This window comes from Plecotus auritus, assembly GCF_963455305.1.
Source record: "Plecotus auritus genome assembly, chromosome: 7".
Taxonomy (NCBI): domain Eukaryota; kingdom Metazoa; phylum Chordata; class Mammalia; order Chiroptera; family Vespertilionidae; genus Plecotus; species Plecotus auritus.
In genome coordinates this window covers 73,333,033-73,353,543 of record NC_137774.1, presented here as the reverse complement: position 1 = coordinate 73,353,543, position 20,511 = coordinate 73,333,033, and the positions used below count along the sequence as shown (strand labels likewise).

General features: G+C 48.7%; 2 protein-coding genes across 24 annotated transcripts in view; one reads left to right on the top strand and one right to left on the bottom strand.

Moving 5' to 3' along the window:
• Positions 1-5,613, top strand: part of CDIP1 (cell death inducing p53 target 1) — a 34,863-nt gene extending 29,250 nt beyond the window's left edge. For 4 of the 9 annotated variants that reach the window (XM_080681642.1, XM_080681640.1, XM_080681644.1 and 1 more), the window contains 5 exons: positions 2,017-2,100; positions 2,720-2,824; positions 2,944-3,099; positions 3,897-4,185; positions 4,298-5,613. In XM_080681642.1, the coding sequence (XP_080537768.1) occupies positions 2,740-2,824; positions 2,944-3,099; positions 3,897-4,185; positions 4,298-4,409 (642 nt within the window). In that variant the 5' untranslated portion in view covers positions 2,017-2,100; positions 2,720-2,739 and the 3' untranslated portion in view covers positions 4,410-5,613. Of the gene's footprint in view, positions 1-2,016; positions 2,101-2,719; positions 2,825-2,908; positions 3,100-3,896; positions 4,186-4,297 lie in introns of all 9 variants that reach the window. The other 5 variants (XM_080681641.1, XM_080681639.1, XM_080681647.1 and 2 more) reach the window with 3 other exon arrangements.
• Positions 5,614-5,762: 149 nt separating this feature from the next.
• HMOX2 (heme oxygenase 2) overlaps positions 5,763-20,511 on the bottom strand; it is a 40,219-nt gene continuing 25,470 nt past the window's right edge. The window contains exons 2-8 of one of the 15 annotated variants that reach the window (XR_013961270.1): positions 13,611-13,736; positions 10,419-10,536; positions 8,279-8,770; positions 7,195-7,321; positions 6,899-7,104; positions 6,633-6,792; positions 5,763-6,453 (exon numbers count right to left, since the gene is read on the bottom strand). Coding sequence is in view for 2 of the 15 variants with exons in the window: in XM_080681637.1 (XP_080537763.1) it covers positions 6,977-7,104; positions 7,195-7,321; positions 8,279-8,770; positions 10,419-10,536; positions 13,611-13,696 (951 nt within the window). In the remaining 13 variants the exon portion in view is untranslated. Of the gene's footprint in view, positions 7,105-7,194; positions 7,322-8,278; positions 8,771-10,418; positions 10,537-11,720; positions 11,811-13,610; positions 13,737-20,511 lie in introns of those variants that run through there. The other 14 variants (XR_013961272.1, XR_013961273.1, XR_013961277.1 and 11 more) reach the window with 14 other exon arrangements.

Below are 20,511 nucleotides of genomic sequence, written 5' to 3'. Positions count from 1 at the left end.
ATGAAAAGAACATTGGCCAAGGTATTCCCTGTTGTTGTTTTCTTTAATTAAAGTAATAAGTAGCATTCTAAATGCCTCAGGGGTCAGTCAAATAAAACAGTGAGGGCCCATTTTAGGGAATAGTAAAATTGATAGTCATGGGGTCTTGCAAGATGGAGGAAATATATGACATTAAAAGGATTTAAAACTGTTGGTCATGATAGCCAGTATATAAAAATATAGGTGCCTGTGCATACAGACTAACAGAAACATGCAGAGAGACTGGCTGCATTAGGATGATAAAATTGGGCAATTTTATTTTCTTTCAGTTTTTAAATGTTTTACTGTCATATAATCATATACTATACAGTTTCTCCATTTAAAGTATGTACATAATTCAATGGTTTTGGTATATTCACAGAATTGTACAACCATCATTAGTCAGTTTTAGAACATTTTCTTTCATCACTCCAAAAGGAAATTCCACACTCGCCATTTTCTCTGGCCATCCACTCTCCTCCCCCAGCCCCTGGATTTGCCTGTTCTGTATGTTTTATATAAGGAATCATAAAATACGTGGTCCTTCTATTAAAAAATATATTTTCTGTTGACTTCAGAGAGGAAGTGAGGAGATAGAAACATCAATGAGAATCATTGATCAGCTGCCTCGTGCACACCCCCTACCGGGGACCAAACCCACAGCCTGGGCATGTATGTGCCCTGACTGGCAATCGAACCATGACCTGGTTCATAGGTCAACATTCAACCACACCGGCCAGGCCACTGAGCATGTTTTCAAGGTTCATCCATGTTGTAGTGTGTGTCAATACTTCATTCCTTTTCATGACCAAATAATATTCCACTGTATGGGTATATCCATTTTTCAGTTGGTGAACCTGAGTTATGTATACTTTCCAGCTATTACAAATAATGTTACTATGAACATCCATGGGCAAATTTTTGTGTGGACACTTTTTTTTAATCATCTTGAGTATATACCTAGGAGTGGAATTATTGAGTCACGTGGTAACCCATCAATTGCCATTTTCTACAGCAGGTGCACCATTTTTACAACATCCCCCCGCCCCAGCAATGTGAGAGTTCCAATTTCTTTACATAATACTTACTTTTTCATTTTAAACTTAGTGAGTATGAAATGGTGCCTTATTTTGGCTTTTATTTGCATTTCCCTTTTGGCTAACAGTGTTCAGCCTCTTTTTGTGTGCTTATTGGGCATTTGTCTATCTTTGGAGAAATGTCTACTCAGATCTTTTGCCCACTTTTTAATTGGGTTGTCTTCTTATTAATGAGTTAGAAGAGTTCTTTATATAGTCTAAATGCAAGTCCCTTAAGCAGACATATGATTTGTAAAAATTTCCCTTTCTGTGGGTTCTCTTTCCATTTTTTTAATGGTGTCCTTTGAAGCAGTTTTTAATTTTAAGGAAATTTATCTTTGTTTTTTGTTGCTTGGATTTAGTCCCTCTGGCCCTGACACTAATTCTTAGATTTAATATTTAAGCCTAGTGACTCCCGGACCCCTCGCCCCTGGCAGGATTGTTTGAGGCCTCCATTACTATATGGTTCTGAACTGAACCTGGTGGCTCTAGGAGGCAGCCACATACACTAGGGGAGTTGCCGTCACTGGATCTTTTGTTCAGAATCTAAACAGTTGCTCAATGAACCTTGTGAAGGAAATGAGGAAAAGTGTTTCACTTAACTGACACCATCTTCCTTCCCACCCTATTCCACCTAACAAAGAAGGGCACAGCTGGCTCTGAGAGCTGATGCTGGGGTGCTGGTCTGGGCCTGGTGGGGAGAGATGCAGAGGACCAGCCATGGCCCCTGGGAGAGAACAGCTGTGAGAAGGGGAAGGGGGATCTCAGGAGTGGGTAGGTATGAGGGAAGGTACTGTGCTGGGCAGCAGGGGATGGGGAGACCAGATGAATGAGGGAGGGAATGTGGCTTTGAGGAGGCCAGTTGTCCAGGTCCAGCCCAGTCCTGATGCTAAGGGAGCTGCTTGTTCTCCCCATGAAACAGTTCCCCACAGTCCTGCATGTCCACCCAGGCCAGCACTGGAAGGAGCCTCACCTGTCTACCAACTCTGAGTACCTAGGATTTGAGGTAAAAAGTTTCTCAGATCCCCTCCCACAAGGAGGACACAGTGCCCTGGCACGGAGGTTGGCACAGCACTCCTTGAATGTTAGGGGAGGAGAGGACCAGTGCCCAAGCTGCATTGGGGAGCCCTAGATTAGGTTCCCCATGGGGGTTGGGGGTTCACCTCACCAGCTTCTGTCCCCCTTACTGATTGGGTTCTATCCTCCTCGCCCGGTTTCCCTCACCCTCGGGCTTTCACACAATAAGTGCAAGTGACCACTGAGGTTAGTAGCTTCTTGAAATGTGGAGGATGGAGGCTCTGGGCTAGTCACCCCCGGTAATGTGGGGCATCTGCAGGATCTACAGGGAACCTGGTGACCACTCTCCTCAAGAAAATCAGTCCCAGCCTATCAGCGCTGCTCTGCCCAGTGTGGAGATTTACATGGGATTAAAAGGTGGCCTAAGCCCCAAAAGAAGGGGACACCTGCAGTAGGAACCACAGGAGGCCCCGTGTGCTTGGGCTCAGCAACGAGGGTGGCTCTCGGAGGACCATCACACACCTTGTGCAGCAGCCCCTTGACACCTCAGTACCTGACTGGCAATAGGGGAGCTGGGAGCAAAGTTCACGTCTGGGTTTTCCCTCCAGGTTCAGGAGAAGCCTCGAAGATGTCTAATGACCCGCCCCCTCCTTATCCTGGAGGCCCCACAGCCCCCCTCCTGGAGGAGAAAAGTGGAGCCCTGCCAACCCCAGGTAGGGTTCAGTGCTCTTTCCCTTGCCCATTCCAGCTGCTGAAGTTGTGCCTGGAGCAGCCCCTCCCACTGACAGTGGGGCTAGGGCCCTCTGCATTTCTTTTCCCTCCTTCTGTCCAGACCAAACCTCCCCTGCTGTGATGCAGCCCCCGGCAGGCATGTCACTGCCTCCTGCAGACATTGGCCCTCCACCTTATGAGCCACCTGGTCACCCAATGCCCCAGCCTGGCTTCATCCCTCCACATGTGAATGCAGATGGAGCCTACATGCCTCCAGGTAAGTTGGGAAGATCCCAGCAGAGCGCAGGTATCTGCCCATCCCAGCAGGCCTGTTGTCCAGCCTTTGCTACAGGCAGGCTGGTGTTCTGTGAGGGTGTTTACTGCTGGTTGGAGCAGGGGGACTGATTGTGGGTAGATATGGGAAGATGTCACAGAGCCAGGTCCTGCTGTGAAGGCACTGTGGACGAGCCAGAGGAGCCCAGGGCCTGCTAGGAGGGTTGACTCGTGGAAAGGCTCCTCAGGCACAGTGGCAGGTGCTGTGGACCCATGGGTGCTACAGGGGCCACTCCCTGCCAGACACTTGAGTCCATTGTGGAGGCCTGGTCTCCTGCTTACCAGGCAGCTCTTCAGAGGGACTACTTAAGCCAGAGAAGGACCCAGAGTTTCTGCACAGGTGTCTCCAAGTCAAGTGGACTAGATGGCACTGCAGTACAGGACCTAACACTGGTGGGGAAGAGAGCCCTGTTTGCACAAGAAGGGCTGATGAGCAGCGAGGCTTTCCTTCCTGTAGTTGAGGTCCTTGAGCACAGTGCCCAGTCCCGTGTGTGTCAGAGGCAGGGAGCAAATACATCGAGCTGAGACCAAGGGGTAGAGGGGGCCTTGTTCTCAGCTGTCTTATCTGGCTGGGTCAAGTATCTTCTCTGTTTTGGTCCCCATGGGGCAGGGACAAGGAAGGTCTAGGACTGGTCCCTCAACTGTGCCCTGGGTGCTGGGGGCTTTGTACTTACCTCTCACATGAGGACAGTGGGGTGACAAGCCAGTGACTCATCTGCTCTGTCTTCTCTGCCATTCCAGGTTTCTACCCTCCTCCAGGCCCCCATCCACCCATGGGCTATTACCCGCCAGGGCCCTACCCGCCAGGGCCCTACCCACCAGGGCCCTACCCTGGTCCTGGCGGACACACAGCCACGGTCCTGGTCCCTTCAGGGGCTGCCACTACGGTGACAGTGCTGCAGGGAGAGATCTTTGAGGGTGCACCTGTGCAGACAGTGTGTCCGCACTGCCAGCAGGCCATCACCACCAAGATCTCCTACGAGATTGGCCTGATGAACTTCGTGCTGGGCTTCTTTTGCTGCTTCATGGGGTAAGTGATATGAGTGCTTGCAGGGTGGGGAGCTGCACTTGCCCATTACCCAGCTGGAGTAGGCCCAGTGCCCTCGGCACATTCTCTTCAGGCCTCCCCTTCTCTGATTCAGGTGTGATCTGGGCTGCTGCTTGATCCCCTGCCTCATCAACGATTTCAAGGATGTGACGCACACGTGCCCCAGTTGCAAAGCCTACATCTACACGTACAAGCGCCTGTGCTAACGGAGCCTGGACTGGACTCCCCGCTGTCAGTCTGGACTCCTGTGCTTTGCTCCCTACACTCAGTGGCTCGTGTCCCCACTCCCGCTTGGGGGTGGAAGGTGTTCCACCAGTCTCCTGGAACTCTTGTTTTCTTTGCCTTGCCCTTCCCTGAGCATCTGACTTCCGGCAAAAATTGTTGGATTTAAGGCCAAGGGTCAGCAAGTGGCAGGGAGCTGGCACTGAGCATGTATGTTGCTGGTTTGCTTTGATTAGGAAGATACACTGGGAAGGGTCTCTGCTGGGGTCTCACTCCTCCATTTTTATATGAGGTGTAAGTTTGGTCCTTATTCTTCTAGGGCCAAAAGCAGCCAGAGCAATGGCTAGTTTTCCAGACCTGGGCCTTCAGTGGGGCTGTGCCTGTAGCCAGCTTCTAATCTACTGGGCCAAGAGTGGGGACATGAACCCAAACAGGACGGAGTCATAGGCCAAGGTTTCTGGGGTCCTAGAGGTAGCATGACTGTCGGGAGGAATGACTCCTGCCCTCAGAACTCTCAGGAACTCAACACCTTGTCTAGGAGCCACATGGAATTAAGAGAGAGTCAGCACAACTGCAATTCATGGAATAAGTGATTTGGCCCTGGCTCACCAAAAGACTTGCCTCTGGCCTCTGCCTAGCTCCCCTTCCACAATGCCTCTGTGAACATGTCTTTACTGGGGCCAGAAGGAATCCCCAGGAACCCAGCCCCTCTGTCCAAAACATGTCCTTGCTGTGTGTGGGCATGATCTTTGCCTGGAGGCTAATGTATTCCAGCTGAGACCAGAGATAGCCAATAGGCCCCTCCCTGTAGGCACACTCAAAATTTAAAGTGCTCTCTCTGTAGATCATCTTTCTAATGAACGCTGGGCGCTTCACCCAGGTTGACTCACTGTCACTGTGCTTGCTCCAGGCACTATAGCAGGAACAGCTGTAGCACTGGATTGGGGACCAGGAAGGAGCAACCACAAGTGGCGGAAGTACCCTGGTGGACTAGTCCTGCCCTGGGCCTGAGGCCATGCTCTCTCTCTTTTCTGAATGGTTTGTCGGTGAACTTGCACCTGTGGACCGCTGTACCCTGCTGCCACCCCTCTCCTGGTCTCACACTGCCATTGCATGGCCTTCTCTCACTGTGAATTGTGACCAGTCTGTTTGTAGTTTCTCATTAAATTGGTCCGTTCACTCCTCTGACCTGGGCCTCTGCTCTCTTGCCTGGCTTCCTTCTTTTGCAAGGGGAAGAGGGTGGGGCTACAGGTAATCTTAAACGCAGGGGGGTCAAGTCTTCAGGGTCTCTCAGTGCTTATGCTATACCGACTGCCAGGGATGACACTAACATTTAAGTACCTAATTAAATTTAAAACAAGCCAGAGTTAGTGTGGAGGAGCCCTGGCATTCCAGCTGTGACTGGCCCAGGGCATGTGTTGACTATCTTACTATCTCTGATACTGGTTTTATCCATCTCCACATCACAGCATTCACCATGGGAACTATAGACTGGAGCCCTCCAACTGAAGCTCAGGGTCATCCTACTCTGGAAGCAGGTAGCTTCACTCCCTTAGGCAAGACAGAGACTGGGGCTAAGGCTTCTGAGGGGGGGCCGACAGTCTGGGCCCCCAAGTTCTGGACCAGCTCTGCCCCTACCCTCATCTGAATTATGTGGGTAGGTAGGTTGGACAGTAGTTAAAAAAAAAAAAAGTTCCCCCATCATTTAACCCTTTTGTGAATAAAATGTTCAGATCCTCAATTATATAAAATAGATGCCTATTAATAAAAATATTTAAGTTCACACTTCTATTTTAGACAATTGATTATTATTCAATACAAGTACATGGTTTTTTTATGCTTATTTATAAGGTAACTAGCAGTCTTGGAGCACAGCAGGAGGAGACTGTCAGGGACCAGCGAGGATGACATCTGTGCCAGGAAGGAGGAGGCAGCTGTCAAGAGTCCACTTTATTAAGAGTGCTGTAGCATGACACAGGTCAGGAGGAGACAGGCCATGTCTGGACACACCCCACTTGGGGGTTTCTGCTAGAGACAGATAAGGACTGGCTGCCCAGGCAAGCCTGGCTTTTATCTCCTCACCGCACGCCCAGGTGAGCCCCCAAGTAGAGCAGGAGCATTCGGGGAGTCCCTTCCCTCCCACAGGGCTACACTCCTAGCCTTGGCCTGGCTGGCTGCTCTGCTCCCAACAGGGGAAAGATACCCACCTAAATGATGACACAGCAGGAAGAACGAAAGGAGAAAAAGCTCAGGGTGAGAGGAGTGGGTGCCCAGGAGCAGAGCTGATTCCAGAGGCCCAGGCCAGTCACTGAGCTGCACTGGCTGTTCCCAGTGCTACAACCTGGGCGGCTGTAAGAAGGGGGGCCTCTACTCAGCTCAGCATCTGGCCCGCAGAGGACACTAACAGGCAGAGGCTTTAGTGTCTGGCTTTTATTGGTTGCTTTTCTCAAACCCAGCATTTTTAAAAAGTCACCTGGGGTGGTGGTTTTGTCACAGGTAGAGGTGGGAGCGGGTCAGCAGTCACTCAGGAGGAGGGCGCCAACGTGGTATTTCACATGTAGTACCAGGCCAAGAGGCCAGCAGCCAGAGCCACACTAGCAGCCAGAATGAACTGGAGGCTGGGCTTGCTCAGCACAGCCAGGGCTATTCCGAAGGGACAACTTCTACCCTCCAGGGCACCTGTGTGGCAGCACCAACAGGGGACATGGCATCAGTGGGAACACTGACACACCTGCCCTGGGAGGGGAGCTGGGGATATACAAGACCTACCTTTGTCTTGGTTAGCAGTGTAATAGGGGCATTTACGCACATCTCCTTTCCCATTGTGCACGGGGAGCCCATCCTCCAGGATTTCTTTGGCCAGCAAGGAGCCAGCCTGGTCCAGTTCATTGAATACCTGTAGGAGCAGAGGAGCAACACCATCACTGGACTGCTTAACTCTGCTTTCAGATAAAAACCTCTTTCTTCTGCACAGAGGGAGCTGGAGCAGGTAAGGTTTGCTCAGGGGTGCAAACCAGCAAAACAGCAGCTCCACTTGGGGACACTGACCTGGCACTTCTCCTTAGCACGAGCTCTGGGAAGTATGGTCGTACCTGTGCTGTCCAGCAGCCTATGGCTGCTGATCATGGTGGATCTTCCCTGGGCACTAACCACACACAACCCACGACTGAAACTATCTAAGGTACAGACGAGAGTAAAAAAACACTCTTTGAGCCATGGTACTTCCCCACTTCCAGCTGCTGGGTATTTTCAGCAAGAAGCAATAGAAAAAGGAATATGGAAGAATAAGGCCCTAGCAGGGCTGACCCATCTTGAGTAGACCCGGGAGGCCCCTGATATTAGGTTAGAGAGCTGACAGGCATTTGGTTAGGCTAATGCTTCACTCCCCTCCAAGGCCACTTGACTGGTGCCTGGATTCTGGGGACAGAATCAGCCTCGTCAGCCTCAGCCCCATCTAAAGGGTACCTGTAAACTGAATTATGCTCCTCGCTCTTCTTTGTTCTCTCCCTGAACTCACCAAGCAAGACTTTTCATAGCAATCCATGCTAAAAAGGAAGAACTCCATTCCTCAAAACCAGAATCCTGTGGTGAGAGGAAAGGAGACAACTCCCTTCTCCCCAAGCCCACTTCATGGTGAGGCCTCACCGTTTCCAAAAACAAAACACAGAGGCTGTCTATCAAATAAAGCAGAGCTATCACTGGACTCATGCCCTCTGTGGCCTATTTGGTCCCTCGAATTTCTCTCAAGCTGGGTGCAGAGCATTTGTCCTAATGAACCAGTGTCCATCCGTTTGGATAGTTCTGATCAGCTCACACCATCAGAGGCCCCTTTCCGCCCGGCCCCAAGCAGTACCTGCATGTTGTACTCGAAGGCCCTGTTGGCCTCCTCCACAATCTTCTCTTTGGTTTTCAGGTTCAGGTCCAGGGCATTCATCCTGGCCCGGTAGAACTGTTTGAACTGTTGCGCGTTGTCCACATTCTCAAAAAGGTAAAATTGGGTCCCCTCTCCCGTACTGGGGAGTTTCAGAGCCCTCTGGGCCACCTTCTTAAGCACCTGGCCCCCCGAGAGGTCCCCCATGTAGCGAGTATAGGCATGGGCCACCAGCAGCTCCGGCTCATTCTGCCCCACATAGTGGATCCGCTCCACATACTTTTGGGTGGCCTCAGAGCACTGCACCTGCTTCTCCCAGTCCTCACCAAAGAAATACTCCATGTCCTTAATCAGTGCCTCCTTCCGATGCAGCTCCATGGGGAAGTACAAGGGAGCGAAGGCTGGATGGTCCTGGTTGCGGTCCATTTCCTCCTCGAGGGCTGAGTATGTGAAGTAAAGTGCAGTAGTGGCCAGCTGTTGAGGGTGATGGGGAGAGACCAATGGAAAGGACTGTGGGCCTTGGGTGGCAGCTCCGGAGCCCACCGCCCACCGAGTCTGAGCAGCTGAAAGCAAAGGCTTGAGCAGCAACCCCCCTTCCCATCCCCAAAGGCCCATTTTTATACAACAAATTATTTCACACTCTCAAAAAACTCATCCTATCTAATAAAAGAGTAATATGCAAATTAACCATCACTACGCTACACCACCAGCCACGCCCACCAGCCAATCAGGAGCAAATATGCAAATAAACCCAACCAAGATGGCTACAGTTACAGAGAGCAGGAGGGAGGCTTGGGTTTCCCTGGCAATGGAGGAAGCCAAGCTTTCCGCCTGCCCTTGCCAGCCTAGGCCTCCACTCAAGGCTACAAAGTTTCAATGATAGAAGATACATAAACCCAAACAGAAATGGCGGCAGCCACGGAGCTGGAAAGAGCAGGAGGCTAGGGTTGCCCCGGGCGATAAAGGAAGACAAGCTTTCCGCACACCCTGGCCGGCCCAGGCCTCCGCTTAAGGCTACAAAGTTTCAATTATAGAAGATACATAAATACCCAAAAAAATGGCTGCCGCCACGGAGTAAGCAGAAGGCTTGGCTCCGCTCCAGGCTACAAAGTTTCAATTGTAGAAGATAAATAAACCCCAGATACCAGGGCCTCTGCTTGGGTCGCCAGGGGGCGTGGCCTGCCTGCAAACCACCACAGGCCCCTCGCCCAGGCCACCCCACGCCCCAAGGGAACCCCCACCCTGATCCAGGACATCCTTCAGGGAAAACCAGCTGGCCCCGACCCATGCACCAGGCCTCTATCCTATCTAATAAAAGAGTAATATGCGGATTGACCATCACTCCAACACACAAGATGGCTGCCCCCATGTGGTCAAAGATCCTGCCCCCATGTGGACACAAGATGGCCACCACAAGATGGCCAGCAGGGGAGGGCAGTTGGGAGGGACCAGGCCTGCAAGGGAGGGCAGTTAGGGGTGACCAAGCCAGCAGAGGAGGGAAGTTGGGGGCGACCAGGCCTGCAGGGAAAGGCAGTTGGGGGGGACCCAGGCCTTCAGGGGAGAGCAGTTAGGGGTGACCAGGCCTGCAGGGGAGGGCAGTTAGGGGAAAATAGGCTGGCAGGGGAACAGTTAGGCATCAATCAGGCTGGCAGGGGAGTGGTTAGGAGGTGATCAGGCTGGCAGGCAGAAGTGGTTAGGGGCAATCAGGAAGGTATGCAGGCGAGCAGTTGGGAGCCAGCAGTCCTGGATTGTGAGAGAGATGTCCGACTGCCCCATCGGGATCGGGCCTAAACGGGCAGTTGGACATCCCTCGAGGGGTCCCAGATTGGAGAGGGTGCAGGCTGGGCTAAGGGACACGCCCCCCAGTGCACGAATTTCATGCACCGGGCCTCTAGTATTTCTATAAGGAATGACATGGTGAATTCTTTGGACATGGATACTTTTGCTTTCTTTACATCACTATGTTATTCCACTTAAGCCATGAAAACTATAGCCTGGCATCAGAAAAGTACTAGTAGAGTGTAACAAAGGCCTTGCTTCCCCCTTGGAGCAACTCCAGGGGGACCTTTCTCATGGGACTATGGCCCCCTAATCCAAACCCATCCATTACCAAGGCACAGACCTTAAACAGCTCTTTCTTGATGTTGCCTTTCAAGAAGTCCTTAACAAACTGGGTGTTTTCTGCCCGGTCATGTGCTTCTTTGGTCCCTTCCTTCAGGAGCTCAGAAAGGTCAGCCATCCTGTAGAGCAGCGATTTTCAAACTTTTGCATTTCATGGCACACATAAACTAATTACTAAAATTCTGTAGCACAACAAAAAATATATTTATTGTCGATCTGACCCAAAAAATATGTATAATTTTGATTTATAAAAGTAATAATAGTACTTACCTATTCTTTTTGCTTCAAAGTGACTTTAAAAAATCAGGTGCCTATCCTTCCTATATAATAAAAGGCTAATATGCAAATCAACTGAACAGCAGAATGACAGGTCACTATGACTCACACTGACCACCAGGGGGCAGATGCTCAATGCAGGAGTTGCCCCCTGGTGGTCAGTGCTCTCCCACAGGGGAGCGCTGCTCAGCCAGAAGCCAGGCTCATGCCTGATGAGCGCAGCAGCAGTGGCGGGAGCCTCTCCCGCCTCTGCGGCAGCACTAAGGATGTCCGATTGACAGTTTAGGCCCAAGGGACCTCAAGCTGAGGGCCCCCCCACCACTGAGTGCATAAATTTCGTACACCGGGCCTCTAGTACTTGTATATAAGGATTTCTGTTAACTAATCCTTAATTTGTCACATGACCAATAAAATGCAACTCTCTCTCTCTCTCTCTCTCTCTCTCTATATATATATATATATATATATATATATGACATATATTTATGGTTCAAGACAAGGCAGTCACTGGATGGCTATTGTGTTGGCTGTTGTCATTTTTTTATTTGACAATCTAAGGGAAAAGAGGTCAGTGCCCCTGACTAAATAGTCAGGTATTGCACGTTTTAAAAATTCTTGCAGCACACCAGTTGAAAATCACTGCTAGAGAGAGAGAGAGGGTGTTTGTGTGTGTGTGTGTGTGTGTATATATATATGTGTGTGTGTGAATTGGCCCTTCCCAGCTCCAGCATGTTGCTTGCTAAGCTGGTAGGCAGGGGCTGCTCAGAAACTCAACTCTAGCATAGATGCAGGGTCTTCCAGAAAGCACAGGGCAAACAGATATAAGTCTGCTACCAAGGACTTGAGTAAATGAGGGATGACTGTAGCCTGCCTCTCAGCAGTGTCCCTGTCTCTGAACTACCCAAATGAACGATACTTTGTTTCTGTGGCCACCTAGTACCCAAAGAAACACACCTGTGTTCCCAGCATTTGCAGACTTCTCCAGGGAATAGCCAGCCCTGGGGAATGTCTCTCCCAGAATACATACAATTGTGAAGGACTGACTGTGGATCTTCTAGTGCAACCTTGCTGCCTTCCTCTCATCTTGGACCCACAGCCTCTTCAGGATTACATGTCGCTGAGAATGAGACAAATGCTGAGAAAGTTGGAGCCAGGCAGGACCTGTGTGTGCTGCCTAACAAAATTACACAGGATGAAATTGTGCCGCCTGATGCCAGTTCCAGACAAGGCAGAGAATGCATGACCCTAAAGATGGTGGCACTGGGCAGGGGCTTATGTGTACACACAATCTGTCTACTCGAGTGAGAAAAACTTGGCCTCTCATGGCCCAGCCTCTGCTGGCTTTAGCAAAGTAGCAAGCATCACCCACATTCTGACAATAATATTAGCAATTATTTTAAGATACAAAAAGAACTTTGAGAACTCGCCACACTGCTCCCCGCTCACAGCCTCTGCGCCTTGCTCCACTCCGACGTGGCAAAAATGTCCAGACCTACAGAGACCGAGCGGTGCATCGAGTCCCTGCTGTTTTCCAGAGGTACGCTGGAAAGGACAGTAACAGCTTCACACTCTCCAAGATGGAGTTCCTAACCTTCATGAATACAGAACTGGCTGCCTTCACAAAGAACCAGAAGGACCCCGGTGTCCTTGACCACATGATGAAGAAATTGGACCTCAACTCTGATGGGCAGCTAGATTTCCAAGAATTTCTTGTCAGCGGCTTGGCATTAGCTTGCCATGATACCTTTAAGCGTTCACAGAAGTTTGTCTGCAGAACCCTTGGAGCTGGCCTCCAGACCCCAGCCCCCAGCCCCTTTCCTTCAAGCTTCCCAATCATCATCATTTTCTCACAGACCACACACACCCTGAGCCCAGCGTACCTGCCACCCCATGCAGGACGCTCCTGCTGGTAGTAATAAAACATTTTTTAAAACACACAAAAGCCCTAACCAGTTTGGCTCAGTGGATAGAGCATCAGCCTGCGGACTGAAAGGTCCCAGGTTCGATTCTGGTCAAGGGCATGTACCTTGGTTGCAGGCACATCCCCAGTAGGAGGTGTGGAGGAGGCAGCTGATCGATGTTTCTCTCTCATCAGTGTTTCTAACTCTCTATCCCTCTCCTTTCCTCTCTGTAAAAAAAAAATCAATAAAATATATTTTAAAAAATAAAACACACAAAAAAGAACTTTGCATTTTGGCCAGTGTGCTCAGTGATTAGAGTGTCAGCCTGCGCACTGAAGGATCTCAGGTTCGATTCCTGGTCAAGACACACAAGACCTGGTCAAGACCATGTACTTGGGTTGCAGGTTTGACCCCTAGCCCCAGTCAGGGTGCATGTGGAAGGCAACCAATCAATGTGTCTCTCTCACTTTATGTTTCTCTCTCTTCCTCCCCACCCTCTTCCTTCCGCTCTCTCTAAAAATCAATGGAAAAAATATCCTCGGGTGAGGATTAACCAAAAAAAGAAAAAAAAGAGAGAGAGAGAGAACTTTGCCAATGATGAGAGGATAATAATGGAGAACAGGCCCTAGTAACTTGAGGCTTAGAGGAACTTGTCCTACCCTGTAAGAAAAACCCCTGGAGTTGGATTGTTCCCACATTCTAAGGGTCTGTGGAAGATACTGGAAAAGATGCCAGCTTTGCCTCTAATTATTCTTTCTCTCTCCAGATGACAAAATGCTTAGCGTTTTAGAAGAAAAAGGATCAGCATCACCATCAAATTCTGTTACTCAGCACCCCTAGCAGTGCCTGTCCCGTCTCCTCCAGGACACACAGGGAGAGTGCTGAGCAGCCCAGGGTGCTGTCTGCTGTCTCAGCCAGGCATTTCAAGGGTCACAGCAGCAGGGCTCCTGACTATACCTGGTGCCTGCATGTGCTAGGCATGCAGGCCCTGGCTCGGCCGGTGGCCCGATCCTCACCTGCTGGGGGGTTCCCTTTCCGGGGCCTTGGAGCTCTGTTTCTCTGACTCTTCTACCCCCTCGGAGGTCTCCAGTTCCATTAACATTGTTGCGAGTGTGGTTCTTGCTGCCCTTACTCCTCCGGCCCTGTGGAGACACAAAGAGTAAGAGCAGGTGATGTGGAGCCCAGGACAGTCATTTCCCCAAATAACCTGCTGGCTCTGCTCTCCTCAGAGCCACCTCACCAAAGAGTCACCCACACTTCTCAAGGGTGTTTTCCTTCTAAATAAAGCTCTGCCGTCACTGGGACTATATGTGAATATGGACAGAATTTTATTATGGACGGTAGATTAGGTAACAGCACTATGTTGGTGTGGACTTGTTTTTTTTATTTATTTTGTACTGTGATTATGTAAGAGAATGTCCTTGTTTTAGGAAGTACATACTGAGGTATTCAAAAGTAAAAGGACAGGCTATCTGCAACTTATTGTCCAATGGTTCAGAAAATGTGTGTGTGTGTGTACATACATATACATATAGGGGGAGAGAGGGAGACATGCAAGTGAAGCAAGTGAGGCAAAATGCTTATGATGACTGGTTAAAAGGTACACGAGAATTCTTTGTACTATTCTTTTTTTTTTTAATATATTTTATTGGTTTTTTACAGAGAGGAAGGAAGAGGGATAGATAGTCAGAAACATCGATGAGAGAAAAACATCGATGAGAGAAAAACATCGATCAGCTGCCTCCTGCACACCTCCCACTGGGGATGTGCCCGCAACCAAGTTACATGCCCTTGACCGGAATCGAACCCGGGACCCCTCAGTCCGCAGGCTGACGCTCTATCCACTGAGCCAAACCGGTTTTGGCCTTTGTACTATTCTTACAACTTTACTGAATGTTTAAAATTATATCAAAATTAAAAGTTACCTAAAACATAAAATAAATAATCATAGATAAATCTTAAAGGAAAAAAAAATGCAACAGCTCTGCTTTGGCAGCAAGCACATTTGTAGCCAGGCCGTCCTACCTGTTAAAGGCGTGGTGGCCACATGCAGAGGGCAGTGGAGCAGGGCACTAGACCGTTAAGCCAGGCAGTTTGGAGCAGCTCCACTTTAAAGTAGAGAAGCTCAAAAGGTACCCGACAACCTACATCAGCTATACTGAGTCACCAAGCAAGCTGATTGTCCCCAGTCTACTCCAAACCTGCTGGGCTAAAGGAAATAACATGAGTTGGCTAATCAGTATTTACTGCCAGGACTGGGCCTCCGTCGTCAGCCAGGGAAACACGGCCCTACGCCATCACAAGTTCATCCTCCACCCTGGAGGCCTCCGCTCTTTCAGTGCAAAGGGGCAGCCCCCTCTGGGGACTTGCCAGATGAACAGCAGCAAAGATGCACAGAGCTACCAACACTGGGGCCAAATCAAGCCAAGGAAAGAACAGACCATTTTTCTACTTACTGAGCATTTTCTATCTACTCCACCCAGAAACAGGTGTCAAGGTGGGAAAAGAAGTGTAAGAAATGGTCCTTTTTAAAGGTTATAAAGAAGAAAATAGCCCTGGCTGGTGGTGCTCAGTGGTTGGAGCATCAGCCCACGCATGGAAAGGTCTCAGTTTTCCATTCCCGGTCAAGGGCACATACCTGGGTTGCATGTTCAATCTCCAGTCCTGGTAGGGCATGTGCGAGAGGCAGTCGATCGGTGTGCCTCTCTACATTAATCTTTCTCTCTACCCTTCCCTTTCCCTTCACTCTAAGAATGGAGAAAATATCCTCAGGTGAAGATTAACAAAAAAGAGAGAGAGAGAGAGGGAGGGAGGGAGAGAGAGAGAGAGAGAGAGAGAGAGAGAGAGAGAGAGAGAGAGAGAGAGAGAGAGAGAGAAGAAAATAAAAACCAACCTCTGTCTTATCCTACAGAGATAACCATTGTTGGTACACATCCTTTCTGAGTTTTCTCTAGGCATATAGTTACATCTTTGTTACCTTTTGGGATATTACAGTGGTTTGCTCAGCATAATCTTTCTGAACCTTCTCTTTCCTTTAGATTTAGCATTTATACAATGGGATTAATGACAGGAATTAAATGAGAACATGGAAGATAAGGTTTTAGCATAGCACTCAGTAAATATTAAATAGGATTGTTTGTACTTATATTTTGATTGCGGCTTACTGATGTTCTCCAAGAATGCTTAGAAAATAAATATCAAAAAGTGAAATAAGCCCTAGTTGATTTGGCTCAGTGGATAGAGCATTGGCCTGCCGACCAAAGGGTCCTGGATTCGATTCCAGTCAAGGGCACATCCCTTAGTCAAGGCATGTGCAGGAGGCAACCAATCGATATGTTTCTTTCACATCGATGCTCTCTGTCTCTCCCTTTTTCTTACACTTTCTCTTAAAAAATCAATGGAAAAATATCCTCGGGTGAGGATTTAAAAAAATAAAAAGTAAAGTAAGCCCCCCCCCACCATTGAGCACCCCTCCGGCCAGTGGCCTGGGCCTCCCTCTGCAAGGCAATCATGGGGCAATGGCCGGGCCCCTGACCAATCACATCACACCCGCCTTGGCTGGCCTGGAGCCAGAGGGTGTCATAGTGTGGTCCTGGATGGTTGTCCGGATGGTCGTTCCGCTGTTCGGCCGTTCGGTGGATTTGCATATTATGCTTTTATTATATAGGATGGCCTGAGGTCTCTAAACTTTGGTGCTGCCACTCCTCAGGAAATCATATACACAAGCTTCACCATTTTCATTTTAATCACTGGGTGAATGCAATCCCACAGTTCACTGAACCGATGACTATTAACTTCTTGATAAAGAGCAAGTTCTGACAAGGAGTCCTGGAAATGTGGGGACTTTGGGGACAGAGCTCTTATATCAGATTTACTAAACATACATTTGCACATCTGGGCAACAAGTGACCTGAAAGCAAAACGACTGCTAACTAGTCTCAGGGCACTAGCCTCTTAGTAACCTCAAAAACTGACATTGCTCAGCCAAAACTGGTTTGGCTCAGTGGATAGAGCGTCGGCCTGCGGACTGAAGGGTCCCGGGTTCGATTCCGGTCAAGGGCATGTACCTTGGTTGCGGGCACATCTCCAGTAGGAGGTGTGCAGGAGGCAGCTGATCGATGTTTCTCTCTTATCGATGTTTCTAACTCTCTATCCCTCTCCCTTCCTCTCTGTAAAAATCAATAAAATATATTTTAAAAAAAAACAAAAACTGACATTGCTCAGGAAGTCCAAGACTTCTTTGGCAGGCTTTTCTTACAGGGGAGGCAGTGCACTCATCTCTAGCATGCTCAAATATAACTGAGCATTCAAAGTAGATACCAGGACAAAACCTGAAACATGGAAGAGCTCAGAGAAGGGGCCAGAATTTTACTGTTGTTGGTGCTAAAGATGAGTCCTGGTAAAGAGCACTTCCTGTTTGAAATGAAATAAATACAAGACTCTGCCTGTTCCCTGAGTGCCACCCACCTTACATGAAAGGACTAGGCCTCAGGGCTGAGAAGATAAAGACACTTTAGTCCCATGAGAAGTGTCTGAGGTGTTTGGGCTGAAGCCTTGACTGAATTCTGAAATGGTCAGGCTAGGATTTATAAGAACAAAGCCTAGGCACTACACATCCCACAAGGCTGGCTATAACAGAGAAAATGCAGATGAGACTATGGGTCACCCTGAGGTACCAACAAGCAAATATTATTCCAACTTTGGAACAATCTAAAAGCATGTGTCTTCTGAACTAAGTAGAGTCAGTCAAATTTCCTTTCACTCAGGTGCAACAATTGTCATCTGTGGTTTCAGCTTCTTTCACAAAAGATGATTACAAATGGCATTTGTGGGTGGAGGGAGAGAGTGCGTGATTTAAGACGCTTCTGCTAAATTTCCGTTTTGGAAAACCTAGACGTGCTATCAGCTCCCAGGTGCTTTCCTCTTTACAAAACACAAACAGGCTTAATAGAACCTTAGCAATATACCTAGAGAGGCAAAAGGCCCTCAAGTTCACCCAGGAACGGGTGATGCAGAGAAAGAAAACCAGACTAAAGTCTAACAGACTGGGGCACATCAGGCTGTCACTTTCGATCAGGAATTCATTGATTATGAAGAAACTAAGATCAAGAGAATTAAGTAATATGGCCAAGGTCATTCAGAGAGTTAACAGTCAAGTTGGGACCAAACCTGAGTCCTTCTGAATGTAAGATGATGCCTCCCGTGTCCCCAGCTAACATGCATGAGGGATGAATATGATGTCACCAGACTACTAGCAACATAGAAAGCAAGGCTACATACACTACACTGCATTTACACGTGCAGTGGACAGATTTCCTAAACCACTGAGTGTCATTTGCTTTTTTAGTATGAGAAGTGAGCTCGATTCTATTTCTGAGAAGTAAATGCTTAGTCTCCCATTTGAAAATTTAAAAGCTGCTGCTGCTTGTCCCTACAGCACTCACCTTAGCTCACTCAGATTACACGATAGCCAGAGAAAATTATTCCCTGAGGAGCCTTGCTTTGGTGGACTAGCAGGGCTGGAGATGGATAGTCCCAAAGGGTGAGGGTGGGGGGGAAGATGGCACCCACCACCACTTGGTGGCTGAATGGAAGCAACCAGACCTGCTAGACCTTGGTGGATAATGAAACCAGAAGCTTGGGGGCATCCCGACACCAGGGGAGGTCACAATTGGGTCTGCACATCTCTATAGCACCCATTGCCATAGTAACTACAGAGAAACAAAAGATCTGGTTTCAAGAATATGAAAGCATGTCCTCCATGTGTTGAGTATTTAAAATCTCTTCAGGCCTGGCTAGTGTGGCTCAGTGGTTGAGTATCGACCTATGAACCAGGAGGTCATGGTTCAATTCCTGGTCAGGACACATACCTGGGTTGTGGGCTCAATGCCCACTGTGGGATGTTCAGGAGGCAGCCAATCAATGATTCTCTCTCATTTATGTTTCTCTCTCTCTTCCCCTCTCCCTTCCTTTATAAATAAAAAATATATTTCAAAAAATAAAAATCTTATATAATGAAAGGCTAATAGGCAAACCGACAGAATGGCGGAACAACCGGTCACTATGACGCACACTGACCACCAGAGGGCAGACGCTCAATGCAGAAGCTGACCCCTGGTGGTCAGTGCGCTCCCACAAAAAGCCAGGCTCACGGCTGGCGAGCGCAGGAGTGGTGGCAGAAGCCTCTCAGGGGTCCCAGACTGTGAGAGGGCTCAGGCCAGGCTGAGGGACTGCCCCGCCCCCCGCCAGTGCACGAATGTTGTGCACCGGGCCTCAAGTATAAAATTAAATCTCTTCAGTATTGTCTTTCTGGGTGTGTTTTTTTTAAATACATTTTTTAAAATCCTCACTCAAGGATATGTGTATTTTTAATTGATTTTACAGAAAGATAGGAAGGGAGAGGGGGAGCGGGAGAGAGAGGGGGGGGAACATCAATGCAAGAAACATCGATCAGTTGTCTCCCGATGCACCCTGACAGGGGATCAAACCCACAACCTGGGCATGTGCCCTGACTGGGAATTGAACCCATGACCCTTTGGTTTATGGGACGACGCGCCAACCAACTGAGTCATACTGACAAGGGCCTATCTTTCTGTTTATTGAAAATATATATTCTGTCTTGGAAATAGTAGTGTGATAAACAGGAAGTATTTCAACACAAAATTCTTTTTTTTTTTTTAAGAAAAAGATTAAGCAAATAGCAATAGAAGAAACATTAAGTTAAAATCCCTTGATAAAGAAAATCTACCAGAAATCTTCATATTTAACAGTGAAATAGTTGAAGCAACTTCATTCAAGTCATCTGTTTTCTTTTCAGCAGGCTCCTCCCTACCCTCACTCCCACCCCCTGGAGCCCAGAGCTGTCAAACTGCTTCAGTGGAGAAGAGGATGGGGAAAGAAAATTTGGTTATTTTTCAAAAATGGTATTCTTACTATTTTACCATCTACTCCAGAAGAGCAAATCAGGGTGGTTTGCTATAAGTTCATAATGGCAAAAACCTGGAATTAACTCAAATATGCCAAAATATTTATAAACCACTAAGTAAAATTTAGAAACCTGCCCTGGATGACTTAAATAGCAGTTAAACTGAGACAGAGTAGGTCTGTATTTATTGAACTAGGAAGATATTTAAGACAAAATGTTGAGCTCGAGGATCCAAGATGGCGGCGTAGGTAAACCCCTAAACTGCTGCCTCACACAATAATTTCAAAACTACAACTAAAGGACAAAACGTCTATCACCCAGAACCACGGGAAAGCTGGCTGAGTGGAAGTTCTACAACTAGAAGGAAAGAGAAAAAAGCATTGAGACGTGCACAAGTGCTGAAAAGCTGAGGTACAGAGGCACGCAAATCAGGATGGCGGCAGGCGACTGGGAGCGCTGCTTTTTTCAACCCAAAGGGAGACAAGCTCCCGATTACTCCGAACTCCAGTTTCTGGGGAGACGTGGGGGACCCAAACTCCTACGGGGAGAAGCTGGACTGTCTGCCATCGGGTCGGAAAGTGAGGGTGGCTTGCTTGCAGGGCTGCGCGCAGGAATAACTGTTTACTGTGCTGGGGCGCGGGACATGGAAACGTGGTCGGAGACGCAGAGCCGGCTAACTGGCAGCCATTGCTGTTTGCCACGCCCTAGCCTAGTGACGCCCTGAGACCCCGCCCCACACAACCTACAAACCCACCCAAGCTCCAAGCAGCGGCTTTAGCATATGAATGGCCTGCCCTATCGCAGCTTAACATAGCAAAATTGCAGCCCAGGTCAGACAGCTCCAAAATCTCCAAACCCCAAGCAAAGAGGAGAAAACTGTAGTTCTCGCTGTAGCTCCTGCTGGGTGGCCTCAGACAGTAGCTGACCTGCACCCCATTGGAGATCCAGAAGCCAGTGTACCTAGTGGTCAGTGTGAGACACCGGATTTCAAC